Consider the following 12,440-nt stretch of genomic DNA (forward strand, 5'->3'; position numbering starts at 1 on the left):
TTAGACTTAAAAAAAATGTCCGGGTGGAATTTCACAAACGTCCGGGATTTAGTTTTTCTAGAGCTTACATAGAATTTCGAGAAGCGTTTCGTTCACAAACTAGTCCCGCCCTCCCCTACTCCGTTTGGTTCACTTGAGTGAGAAGGGGGCGTGGTGCAGTAGCCTAAAATCTTCTGATTGGAGGGTCTGACTGTAGAGCTACCGTTATTGGTCGATAACCTTCTCTGTCAGTAGTCCTTGTTTACGTCAGGTAAAGCTCATGTACCTATCCTCATCTCGTGCAGCTATGCCGAAACGTAAATGTAAGTTCTCGGATGAATTAAAAAAGAAATTCCCATTTTTTTCCCATGTGTACCAAATAAAAGTGTAAACGACCTAAAAGCACACACAGGTTCGGCTAAGCATACACCGGCAGCGAGGGGTGGGAGCTCATCACCCCCCCCCCCCCACCTACCTGAGACGTGTCATCTTTTTCACCATCTCAGATCTGCTCACCCTAGATTATCTAGAATAACAAGAATAACCTTTTGGTGCTGTCCTTAAACAGGAAAATAAAAAATTTACACTCTTTTCCCTTATGTAAATCATCCTTAACTGGGTCCTGAAATTTCCTTTTTTAATTTCGCATCAAAGCTATGAGGCTAATATTGCTAATAAGGAATGACCCTCAAATTAGCATTGTGTGAACATCCTCGAATGGAACCTCATGGTGAGCTATGGCACTTTTATCTGATAGTCTAGCTCTGGCCGTAATACGGTGACCACTCTGGCTTTGAAAGCAACTGCAGAAATTATGTAATGTCTAATGTCATTTAAGTCACTGGGCATTTGCAACATCGCTTGTGCTGATACACCCCTAGTGGGAAAAGAAATATAGCCAACAGGCCTTACATAATGAGAGCTGAACATGCACACTTGTCTCGTAGAATGTTTGGAGGCTCAGTGCCAGTTTCATTGCCTATTTTACTCACATAAAGCATTGGTTACAGGGAGGATTCACACCTGTGAGCTGTATCTCTACAAAATGCTGCAAAGTACCCCTTCCTGATTAAAATGATGCAGCTGGCTATTGTACCACAATCTCTTGCACTATCAGCACTTTCTTTTTTCTTTTTTGGTGTGGCGCAACATAGTCATAGACACAGACTCTCAAATTCCAAAATGTGTGGCTGGATTGTTCTTGTCCTTACTCTTCCCAAACACGGCACATATTACTCTTCAGAGTGAAATGTAGCCATTTTAAATGAAGGTACACTGTTTTAAAAATAGATTGTGTACAGTGATTTAATAAAGACACACATTAAAGTAAAAGAACCTTCTCATAACACAGCTTGAGTGGGAGTAGGCTACAGGAGTAAAGCCATTAGCCAGGTACTGTGTAACATGCATTATATTCGCTTGTCTGCCTTCACTTGAGTGACAGCCCAATCTTAATCCATAGGGTTTAATATGATGTCAGCCCACCCTTTGCAGCTATAATAGCTCCAACTCTTCTGGGAATGTGTTCCACAAGGTTTAGGAGTGTGTTTATGGGAATTTTTACCATTTGAGAGGTCAGACTCGCAAAATCTGTTTTATCAGGTTGAGGCCAGTCAAGTCCTTCTACACCAAAGCACTCATCCATGTCTTTATGGACCTTGCTTTGTGCACTGGTGTGCAGTCTTGTTGGAAAAGGGTGGGGCCATCCCAAACTGTTCCTACCAAGTTGGGAGCAAGAAATTGCCCAAAATCTCTTGGTATGCAGAAGCGTTAAGAGTTAATTTCACTGAAATTTAGGGGCAGAGACCAGCTCCTGAAAAACAATCACACACTAGAATCCCCCTTCAACCAAAATTGATACTTGGCAACCACCAAACCCAAACTTGTCCATCGGATCATCAGATGGAGAAGGCAAGGCAAGGCATGTTTTTATTTATAGAGCACCTTTCATACAAAGGAAATTCAAAGTGCTTCGAAGAAAGGTGATTCATCACCCCAGAGAACAGGTCTCCACTGCTCTATAGTCCAGTGGTGGCCTACTTTACACAACTGCATCTGACACTATACCATCTAAGGCTTGGATGCAGATGCTGGGCCATGGAAACTCATTCCATGAAGCTCTCTATGCACTGTTCTTCAGGTAATCTGAAGGTCACGAAGTTTGGAGCATGTCTGTAGCAATTGACTCTGCAGAAAGGTGGCGGACACTTCGCCCTATGAGCCTCAGCATCCGCTGACCCTGCCCTGCCATTTTACATTGCCTACTATGTGGCTGATTTGCTGTTGTTTCCAATCACTTTCTTATAACAACTCAGAGTTGACTGTGGAATATTTAGTAGCGAGGAAATTTCACAACTTGATGTGGCATCCTATCACTGCACCACGCTAGAATTCACGCTAAAGTTCTGGAGAGCGACCCATTCTTTCAAGAATGTTTGTAGGAGGAGTCTACAGGCTTAGGTGCTTGGTTTTATACACCTGTGGTTGGAACACCTGAATTCAATTATTTGGATGGTGAATGAATACATAGTGAATTTATTGTTTTAAACTGCAGTGTTAATAATTTTCTCAACCTCGGAAGAAATGAAATTACTTTTTGATGATCTTGTTCTTCATTATTTTTGTTTGTTTGTATGTTTTTTTAATTGAGAATTATGAAACAACTGTCTGTCATTTTTTTACATAAATAAATAAATGTGTACAAAACTTTATGCGCTTTATAGTAAACTTTACAGTTAGCACTACTTAATATCACCCGCTCTTGCAGAAATCACAACTTGCAGATGTTTTCTTTAGCATCTAAAAAGTTTTTAATTTCTTGTAAATGGTAATTTTTCCCACTCTGCTTGTAGAAGGCCTTTTTCATTTCGGGTGAAGGATTATTTCATTTTTATCTTCTGACAGCCCTAATTATGTATAGCTATAATGTATTTATTAGTCATCTGCTTGAAAAATAGCAAGTCCACAATTATTCACTTTATCAGGGTCATTTAGACAGCAACCATTCCGTTCTATAAATTATGCCATGGGCTCAGTGGATTTAAAAAAGCACCCAACAGATTCTGAGAGTTTTTATGCATTAATCCTCCCCAAGTTCAAAAAGATGGGTATTAAAAAGAAAGATATATCCTCTTTCTGTTCACAGCTCAACAGACTGCTTTAGTTTGATCATTATCTCTGTGGTGAACCTGAACATGATTATAAATTACACTGTCTCACTCTCATTGTAACACAGAGCTCTGTAAATAGCCCAGAGCAGTTATAACAGGCTTTTAGGCTTTCTCAAGGGATCATGTTTAGTTTGATTATTGTTAAGCATGTACTTTAAATACAGGGACAAATGCATATTGGCACAAAGATTTTATTCTAATTTATCATATATGTATATATTTTTCTGTATTTGTGCTTGCATTTAGCTGTTTTTTTCCCAACATCTGGCTCATTCCAGCACGGTCATTAATTCCTCCTGCAGGGTTAAATAAGCGATGTATCTCCTCAACAGCAGTAGATCTGGCTGTTGGTTGTTGCAGGCATCGCAACCTATCTGCCATAGTGTTGATGTCAATGGGTGAATTTATGTTTGTTAAGAGGTCCATAGCCTCGTCAATCTGGGTCTAGGCTCTGTATTTTTATTTTAATGTGGCTGATTTCCACTTGTTAGGAAAATATCCGCACATGGTGGAGGGCCATATTTGACTAGAAATGGAGAAACAGAAACAGAAAATTTAAATGACAACTCTCTAGGCCAGTCAGAATATGTGACCATCAAACTCACACACGCGTACTATCAAGTCTCTCACATTCATTATCAAACTCATTCTGATGGGGGGGAGGGGGGTGTGAAGGTTTTTGAAAGTGTGTCTTTTCTCTACTATATTTCACATGCTATGGTTTGTATTATTTTCTGACAGGATGATGAGGTGGTGCTGCAGTGTGTGGCCTCTATCCAGAAGGAGAATCGCAAGTTCTGCCTTTCTGCCGAAGGACTTGGCAATCGGCTGTGCTACCTGGAGCCCACCTCAGAGGCCAAGGTAAATATAATTTAACTGATTACAGGTGATGGGCAGCACAGTCGCGCAGCAGGTAGTGTCGAAGTCACACAGCTCCAGGGACCTGGAGGTTGTGTGTTCGATTCCCGCTCCGGGTGACTGTCTGTGAGGAGTTGGTGTGTTCTCCCCGTGTCCGTGTGGGTTTCCTCCGGGTGCTCCAGTTTCCTCCCACAGTCCAAAAACACACGTTGGTAGGTGTATTGGCAACTCAAAAGTGTCTGTAGGTGTGAGTGTGTGAGTGAATGTGTGTGTGTGTCTGTGTTACCCTGTGAAGGACTGGCGCCCCCTCCAGGGTGTATTCCCGCCTTGCGCCCAATGATTCCAGGTAGGCTCTGGACCCACCTGAATTGGATAAGCGGTTACAGATAATGAATGAATGAATGATTACAGGTGATGGGCAGCACAGTGGCGCAGCAGGTAGTGTCGAAGTGACACAGCTCCAGGGACCTGGAGACTGGGTTTAAGTCCTGCTCCAGGTGACTCTCTGTGAGGAGTTTGGTGTGTTGTCTGCATGGGTTTCTTCCAGGTGCTCTGGTTTCTTCCCACGATCCAAAAACACACATTGGTAGGTGGATTGGTCTAAAAAGTTTCCATAGGTGTGTGCGAGTGAATGTGTGTGTGTCACCCTGTGAAGGACTGGCGCCCCCTTCAGGGTGTGTTCCTGCCTTGCGCCCAATGATTCCAGGTAAGCTCCAGACCCACTGCGACCCTGAACTGGATAAGTGCTTACAGATGGTGAATGAATTAATGAATGATTACAAGTGCATAGAAAAGTATTAAAACCCCAGGTTTTGTTGGGACCTCCTTCCAGGCGTGGGAAATGGCTTACTACAGTAGGATTTGTCTGGCTATAGTCTTCAATAATTCTAAAGTCATGTCCATTTCTATGCAGCATTCTTTATAAGACTCTCTCTCTCTCTCTGCCTAACAAACTCATTCTTGATGTATTTTCTTAACAGATTTTACAAAGATTAGTAAATGCTTCTGCTTGGGAAGTTTATCCTAGCTCCTAATGCTGTCTGACATTTTCCACCTAGGACAACACTAAGCTATTAATTCAAGTGAAAAATATCTCAAGGTGGAATTATCACATTTTGCCTGTTGTTCCCTGGCACACAAATTTGTGGCGAAGCATTTATGGCCAATAAATAAATTAATAAATAAACTACACGGTTGAGCAATCCATTTCACAGCCTTGCAGATGGTTGCACTTGCTGAAATAGACAGTTTATAGTTCACGGGGCTTGATCCTCACTCATCTGTTGCCTTGGCTTTTTTTAACCTGCCATTATTATATTCTCACTGTACAGGGTGCTGACAGCAGAGTGTATTTTTTGTACCATGGTTGTTGTTTGCAGTGTCTTTTCTGTTGTTTTGTTTTTAAATTTTGGTTTGGAAGGGGTTTTTGCTTTGATCAGAATAGTTTGTACAGCCACATATTTGAATACTTATTTGTTGGGGGTTCTGTGTCGTTCCTGTCATATAGAACTTGTTGTTAATGTTTTAACAGCAAAGTAAATATATGCTGTGCGGGATGTGTGTACAGTAATGTACACATGCAGTATGATAATACACTCAGACGGTGCTGGTATGAAAACAGAGTGGTCCTAAAGCGTGGAGAGCAGAGGGAAAAGAGATGGACTGTGCCTCATGCGCATTAGCTGTGAACTACTGACCAAAACATCAATGTTTATTTGACAAACCCTTGGAAAAACCACTTTTCTACCTCATACAAACAAAAAACATTTTCATTTTTCAACATTTAAAATAATAAAAAAAAAATTATTGATAACCCACTCTTGTCTATTTTATCAGCTCCACTGTCCATATGAATGCACTTTATAGTATAGTGGATCAGCCACAGAAGTGCTGCTCAATTTTTTGAGGCCCCCTGTGTCACTATTGGTCTGAAGATGGTCCACCAGCCAAAAATATACGTGTGTGACAGTGGTCATTTATGAAAACTTGTAGCTCACACATTTCACACACTCTCTCTCTCTCTCTCTCTCTTTCTCTCTCTCTCTCTCTCTCTCTCTCTCTCTCTCTCTCTATCTGCTTATGTGTCTTTGTGTGTCTCAGAAGCATAACTGTGATCAGAATTAGTCATGACAGTTATGGGTCCTCATTCTATGCTGAATCTAAACTGGTGGTAGGGAGATGGGCGATATGAAGGTTTTATCTCCAGGATGAGGCTACACAGAGAGCCAGCTGTGACAGCCTTCATGATAAGAATCAGCCTGGGAATTTATTTCAAATAAGTTGGATTCAATTGAGTATAAACCCTAGAGTGTTGTACCTAATTGCTCAGTTATTGAAGACAAACATTGTTTGTTTAGTTTTTTCTGAAAAGTGTCTGTGTGATGCAGTTTGGCCTGTAATATTGGCTGGTATTTATGCTTTTTTCATCAGCATCATCAAAATAATTAGCAACTTTTTAGTTGTGATATCAGCAGGATTAAAGTCAGCCATCTCTCAACACCAGAACAAAACCGAAGCCAATGGGGAACTCAACGTGCTTATCCCGTTTCAATAGGGAGAGCAGTGATGCAATTCTCAGAAGCAGCTCCTGCTGAGAAGACCAATCAGAGTGGAGAGCTTGATGAAAGCTCTCTGGCAACCGTGTTCAAATGTGACATTATGCAGATGGTAAGAGGGTATTATTTAAGAGGGTTCTAAAAAACTTGGTGGGGGTGCTTCTGGGCTTAGGGCACATATATTGGGACTAAATTTATAAAGCAACAGGTGTGCCCACCTAGCAGAAAATCATTATGAAAATCATGAAATGGAGTGCTCTGGAGCAGCCGCACATGAACTTACATCTGCTTCATTGTCTGATTCATGAAGCTTCTCTATTTCCGGGGAACAGCTGGAGACTTCAGCTGAAGAATCACATTCACTTTGTGAAATCAATCGCCAGCCCACCAAGCCGCATTCAGATATCATTTACATACAGCACACACTAACTCATCCATTTCAATGGACGTTGATAATTACTGATCATTTTCATGTAAATTTATATCCTTTATTTGAATTTTAGAGGAACATTAGGTAGTTTTTTACTGCAGCTGTAAGGGGAGCCCAGGAGAGAGAGGAAAACAAACAAACAAACAAACTCTTGTGTAAGATACAACAAACATTACACAAACGTAAGACTCAGTTAAAAAAAATAATAAAAAATCAAATGTAAACTATACAACTTTGAGCTAGTGACCTAACCTCAGATAGTATTAAATTAAATAAAAAAATGCCTGGTTTTCAACCAACCAAAAAGAGCACATGTCACGCCCCTATTAGTTGAGCTGCATTGGCTACCCTTAGCTGCTCGCATCAAATTTAAATCACTAATGATGGCCTTCAGAGTATTCACTGGTTCTGCTCCCACCTACCTCAATAGACTCTTAAAACCATACGTTAGCGCCCGCCCTCTCCGTTCCTCAAAGGAGCGCCAACTAACACGGCCAACCCCCTGTACAGGTCAGTCGAGGCTATTCTCATCTCTGGTACCACGCTGGTGGAATGAGCTTCCAAGCACTATCAGAGCAACAGGAACCCTCTCCGCATTCAAGAAATGCATGAAGACCCAACTCTTCCGAGAGTATCTCTTGCACTGAAAGTCTTTCTTTAATGCACTTATTACTTCATGGCATATTGCACTTAATGTAAGGTATTTTGTATAAATTGTGCTGTAGTTTGAATGTTAGATCCTCTTTTGTAAGTCGCTTTGGATAAAATGTCTGCCAAATGCGTAAATGTAAATGTAAAAGTAAAAAACGAAAATCGAACAGACAAACAAAAAACAAAAAAAATCCCCAAAACTCCATAAAGGCAACGTCAATTGTGGGGAAACACTATTATCTTGTTTGTTTACATTTAGAAGCTATGAGTCTTTTAAGGTGAAATGGTATATTAGAGTGGGAAATAAAAATGAAGATTGTATGTGGCTGAAGTTTAATTTGTCTGTATTTTTTTTTCCACTGTTTTGGTACTCGACTTGTTTAGATTTGTAGAACTTTTGGTCTGTATTTACTTTCATCTAGTTAGCAGTTTCACACATTCAGTTCCATCTACAGCAAAAATAAGTAAATATTACTCTCCTACGGAGCAGAATCATGCTTTTCAATATTTGGAGGTCCATTTGCAGATCCGGTTTTTCTCTCATCAGCAGAAACGGGCTTCATTAAACACATTATTCCGGTTTTGAACACTCAAACCGACTGGTGAGCTAACAAATGCAGAGGAAACATCCTCAGATTTTAAGAAGTATTTTATGATTAAAATTGTGAACGTCAACTTTAAATACTATACATGGCTTAATTTCAAATTCTGAGCAAAGACCAGCAGTTGTTCACGGTCTCTGGTTTTAACCCTGTTGTATTTCCGCTCTTGGTTGGGATCGCTATCCTGCACAGTTTACACAAATCAGTGTTCTGATCCCAGTCAGACTTAGAAAAACAAACAAATAAACCAAGTGCCTTGAAGCTGTCCCTACACTGAAGTTCTCATGGACTACTAACTATCATCACCAGTAGATTGACCAGAGGAGGATGGGTCACCCCTTGTGAGCCTTGGTTCCTCCCAAGGTTTCTTCCTCAGTTGGGGGAGTTTTTCCTTGCCACTGTCGCCCCTGGCTTGCTCACTTGAGGGTTTTACATTTGTCTTTACATTTCATGTCAAATCTTTGTCTTACTGGAATTCTGTGAAGCTGCTTTGTGACAACATCAGTTGTGAAAAGCGCTATATAAATAAAATTGATTTGAAATTGATTAAACAAACACTGTTTCTGTTGTTGTGGTAGATCCATAGTAGGGTAGTATAGTAATAATATTACTATAGACATTTTCAATGTACAAAATACATATGATATTATTGCAAATATGTCTTGAATAATCTTGTCAGTATGACCATATATTTTATTTAGTCAGAATTTGAACATTAAGCCATATTATCTATGACATCACATAGTCTATGTCCAGAAATACCAATGTACAACTATAAACTGAAGATTTTAGGGTGGAAACCCAGCAGGTATTGGATCTTAATGCAACCCAAATAAGATACATGTAATTTATTGTCATTTATCAGTGAATATCCTCACCATATGCTAATTAAAAAATATATAATTTATTTTGAGAATGATATACATCACCTTATAATATTCTTAAAAAGTTTGCCAACACAGACATGATCCAGTTTAACAAGTTCTTCTTTTTCTTTCCCTGTGCTACTGAGGAAGGAGGCCAGTTTGCTCTTATGTGCGCACCATTTATCTCATTGCAGGTTCATGGCTCACACCTTACCTCAAACTGTCAGCTCACTGCACTGTCCTCTTTGGCTTTAATCCCAAACATAACATCAGCTCTTCTCCTCTGCCCACTTACTGTACTCAGTTAGACTCCTACCGAGCTGCTGGGTAGCAAGATTATTACTCCACTTTTTCATTGGATTTGGGATCTGGGTTCGTGATCTCAGGTTCAGCACAAATTTTACATGAAAATCACCTCATGGACATGGTTTGCATCTCACTCGCTCTCTCATGCACATTGAGCAAAAAAGCTCTACGAGGGTGGCTCTTCAGTGCATTGGTGGATATTCAATGACATTTCTGATTGTCTCAAAACCTAGTGAGCTCTCTCTACACTTTCAGAAAAACAGTCACTTTGGTGGAATTATTCTGTACCTTTGGTTGATTTCACATGCCCCAGGAGTTGTATTATTTTCTTTTATTTTACACAGTAAGTAAGTTATTTTTTAGGCTTGGGCTAGGTCAGTGGAACTGAGAGAATGAGTATTGCATGTAGCTATTGTTAGATTCTGAATGTTATATTATGTGACATGTAGAACAACGCTGGTTCACTGATTTTAACACACACATGAAGCACCTATGCTACTGTAGATGCGATTGCTAATTACATTATTCCTCAGGTCACCCCCGGACAGTAGAATCCAAAACAACTTTTGATTATCTGATCAATGTTTAGCTTATGTGGCATATATTATCACAGCTTAGAAAATTAAATCAGTACACATTCTTAAAATAGCATTAATAGGCACTGCTGTGTCTGATCCACTCACCATCATTACCTAACACACAACCATGTCAGTGTCAATGCTGCACTGAGAATGATCCACCACCCAAATCATACCTGATCTGTGAGGATCCTGACCACAGAACAGCTGGTGCAGTGGGGTTTTTATAAAGTATGCATAGCAACAGGTGGACTACAGAACTACAAAGTAGACCCACAAAGTCCTGTGTGGTCATTGGAGCTTATAAAATAGACAGTGAATGTAGATACAAAGATGGTGTTCTTAATCCAGTGATTGTTCAGTGTATAAACGGTTATAAAAAGGTCATCTGGAAAAACATTTACAAATGTCCAGTGTTTTCAGGCAAACAAGTTTTAAATGTCTGTTATTAGCATTGGCACAATGAACACTGCCATAAATACTGCAAGAACACTTATTTTGGGAAGCAAATATTTGAGTCCTTTATCTTTCCTTAGGCAGTGATGAATGAGACTTAATGGCTTTGGATGTTGTCTAGCAGTGTGATGGATTTTTGAGGATTCAGTAGGGGCTTAAATGCATGTTTGTTTGCCTTTTTAGATTTTTCCAACTTAGCATTTCTGAAATTGGTTTTGAGGCATATTCCATAAACTTTCGGTGTATGTGTAGGTATTGGTGTGTGAGAGCTTCTGTGGATTAATTTGTCATTTTCTAGGTAATACACAACCTGAAAAATGGGCATGAGAGAATAACATGCTTCAGTGTTAGAATGGATAACAGGTTACACCTATGTGTATGTGTGTGTGTGTGTATATATATATATATATATACACACACACACACACACACACATAGGTAACCTGTATATATATACATTTTTAAAATTGCAAAAACGTATTCACTCACCCACCCAAATAATTGATTTCAGATTTTCCAGTCACTTACATGGCATTAGGTGTATGAAGCCAAGCACCTAGACATGCAGACTGCTTCTACAAACATTTGTGAAAGAATGGGTTGCTCTCAGGAGCTCAGTAAATTCCATTGTGGTACCATGATAGGATGCCACCTGTGCAACAAGTCCACTTGTGAAATTTCCTCACTACTAAATATTCCACAGTGAAAACTGTGGTATTTTAAGTGGAAGTGATTTGGAACGACAGCAAATCAGCCACAAAGCGGTAGGCCATGTGAAATGACAGCGCGGGGTCAGTGGATGTGCAAAGGTCGGCAACTGTCTGCAGGATCTGTCGCTACAATCCTCCAAATTTCATAAGGCCTTCAGATTTAATCAAGAACAGTGCATAGAGAGCTTCATGAAATGGGTTTCCATGGGCGAGTAGCTTTATCCAAGCCTTACTTCACCAAGTACAATGCAAAGCGAATGCAGTGTTGTAAAGTAGGCCATCACTGGACTCTAGAGCAGTGGAGACGTGTTCTCTGGAGTGATGAATCATGCTTCCCTGTCTGGCAATCCGATGGACGAGTCTGGGTTTGGTGGTTACAAGGAGAACGACACTTGCCTGACTACCAAACTTTACACCTGGCAAAATAAAGAGGGACGGATTATGGTGCCTGGTTGCTTTTCAGAAGCTGGGCTCAGCCCCTTAGTTCTAGTGACAGGAAATATTAATGCTTCAGCATTTTGGACAATTTCTTTATCCCAACTTTGTGGGAAGAGTTCTGGATGGCCCTTTCGTGTTCCAACAAGCAAGGTCCATAAAGACATGGATGAGCGAGTTTGGTGTGGAAGAACTTGACTGGCCTGCACAGTCCAGATGTCAACCCGATTGGGAGCTGTGATAACTTCTGGAAATGGGGTTTAATATCTCGGCTCCAACTAGGCAACTGTACTTTAAGAATTTGGAAGCCAATAAAGCTTGTTGAAGAGTAGGTTTTCTTTTTAATGCTGCAACTTAAACTTCAAGTATTCAAGCCCTCACAGTGTGAGCTTCAGGTAAAAAAAATGACTAACAAAAAGCATTTATGTCCATAAACTAACTGCAGTCAGCAAAACACATTCACGATCAATGCATCTTTAATAATAATTCTCTCCGAATTTTAAAGTGCAGATACAGCAGGGTGATGTAGCTCTAGTTCAAGGCTTTGAGTTCAATTTCCAAACTATTGTGCTTTGATGGATTTTGCTTGCTACCTGATCTTATACTCACCCTCTCTCTTCTTTTTCTCTTTCTTTCCTTTTCAGTATGTTCCTCCCGACCTCTGCATTTGTAATTTTGTGCTGGAGCAGTCTCTTTCAGTTCGGGCGCTGCAAGAAATGTTGGCTAAAACTGGGCAAAATAATGATGTAAGTACAGCATGTGTCCTTGAGCACACTCCTTAATATGGGTGTTTGAATATTATGTGAAATGTTATGTGGTGGAGTATATCGGCTTCTAGAGAATG

The 12,440-nt window shown here is 40.2% G+C and overlaps 1 protein-coding gene across 1 annotated transcript in view; it reads left to right on the forward strand.

The window, feature by feature from the left end:
* LOC136698520 (ryanodine receptor 3-like) overlaps positions 1 to 12,440 on the forward strand; it is a 218,378-nt gene that overhangs the window by 33,195 nt on the left and 172,743 nt on the right. The window contains exons 2-3 of the mRNA XM_066673430.1: positions 3,891 to 4,010; positions 12,241 to 12,342. Coding sequence (XP_066529527.1) covers positions 3,891 to 4,010; positions 12,241 to 12,342 — 222 coding nt within the window. The remainder of the gene's footprint in view (positions 1 to 3,890; positions 4,011 to 12,240; positions 12,343 to 12,440) is intronic.

This window comes from Hoplias malabaricus, chromosome 1 (assembly GCF_029633855.1).
Source record: "Hoplias malabaricus isolate fHopMal1 chromosome 1, fHopMal1.hap1, whole genome shotgun sequence".
In the NCBI taxonomy this organism is placed as follows: domain Eukaryota; kingdom Metazoa; phylum Chordata; class Actinopteri; order Characiformes; family Erythrinidae; genus Hoplias; species Hoplias malabaricus.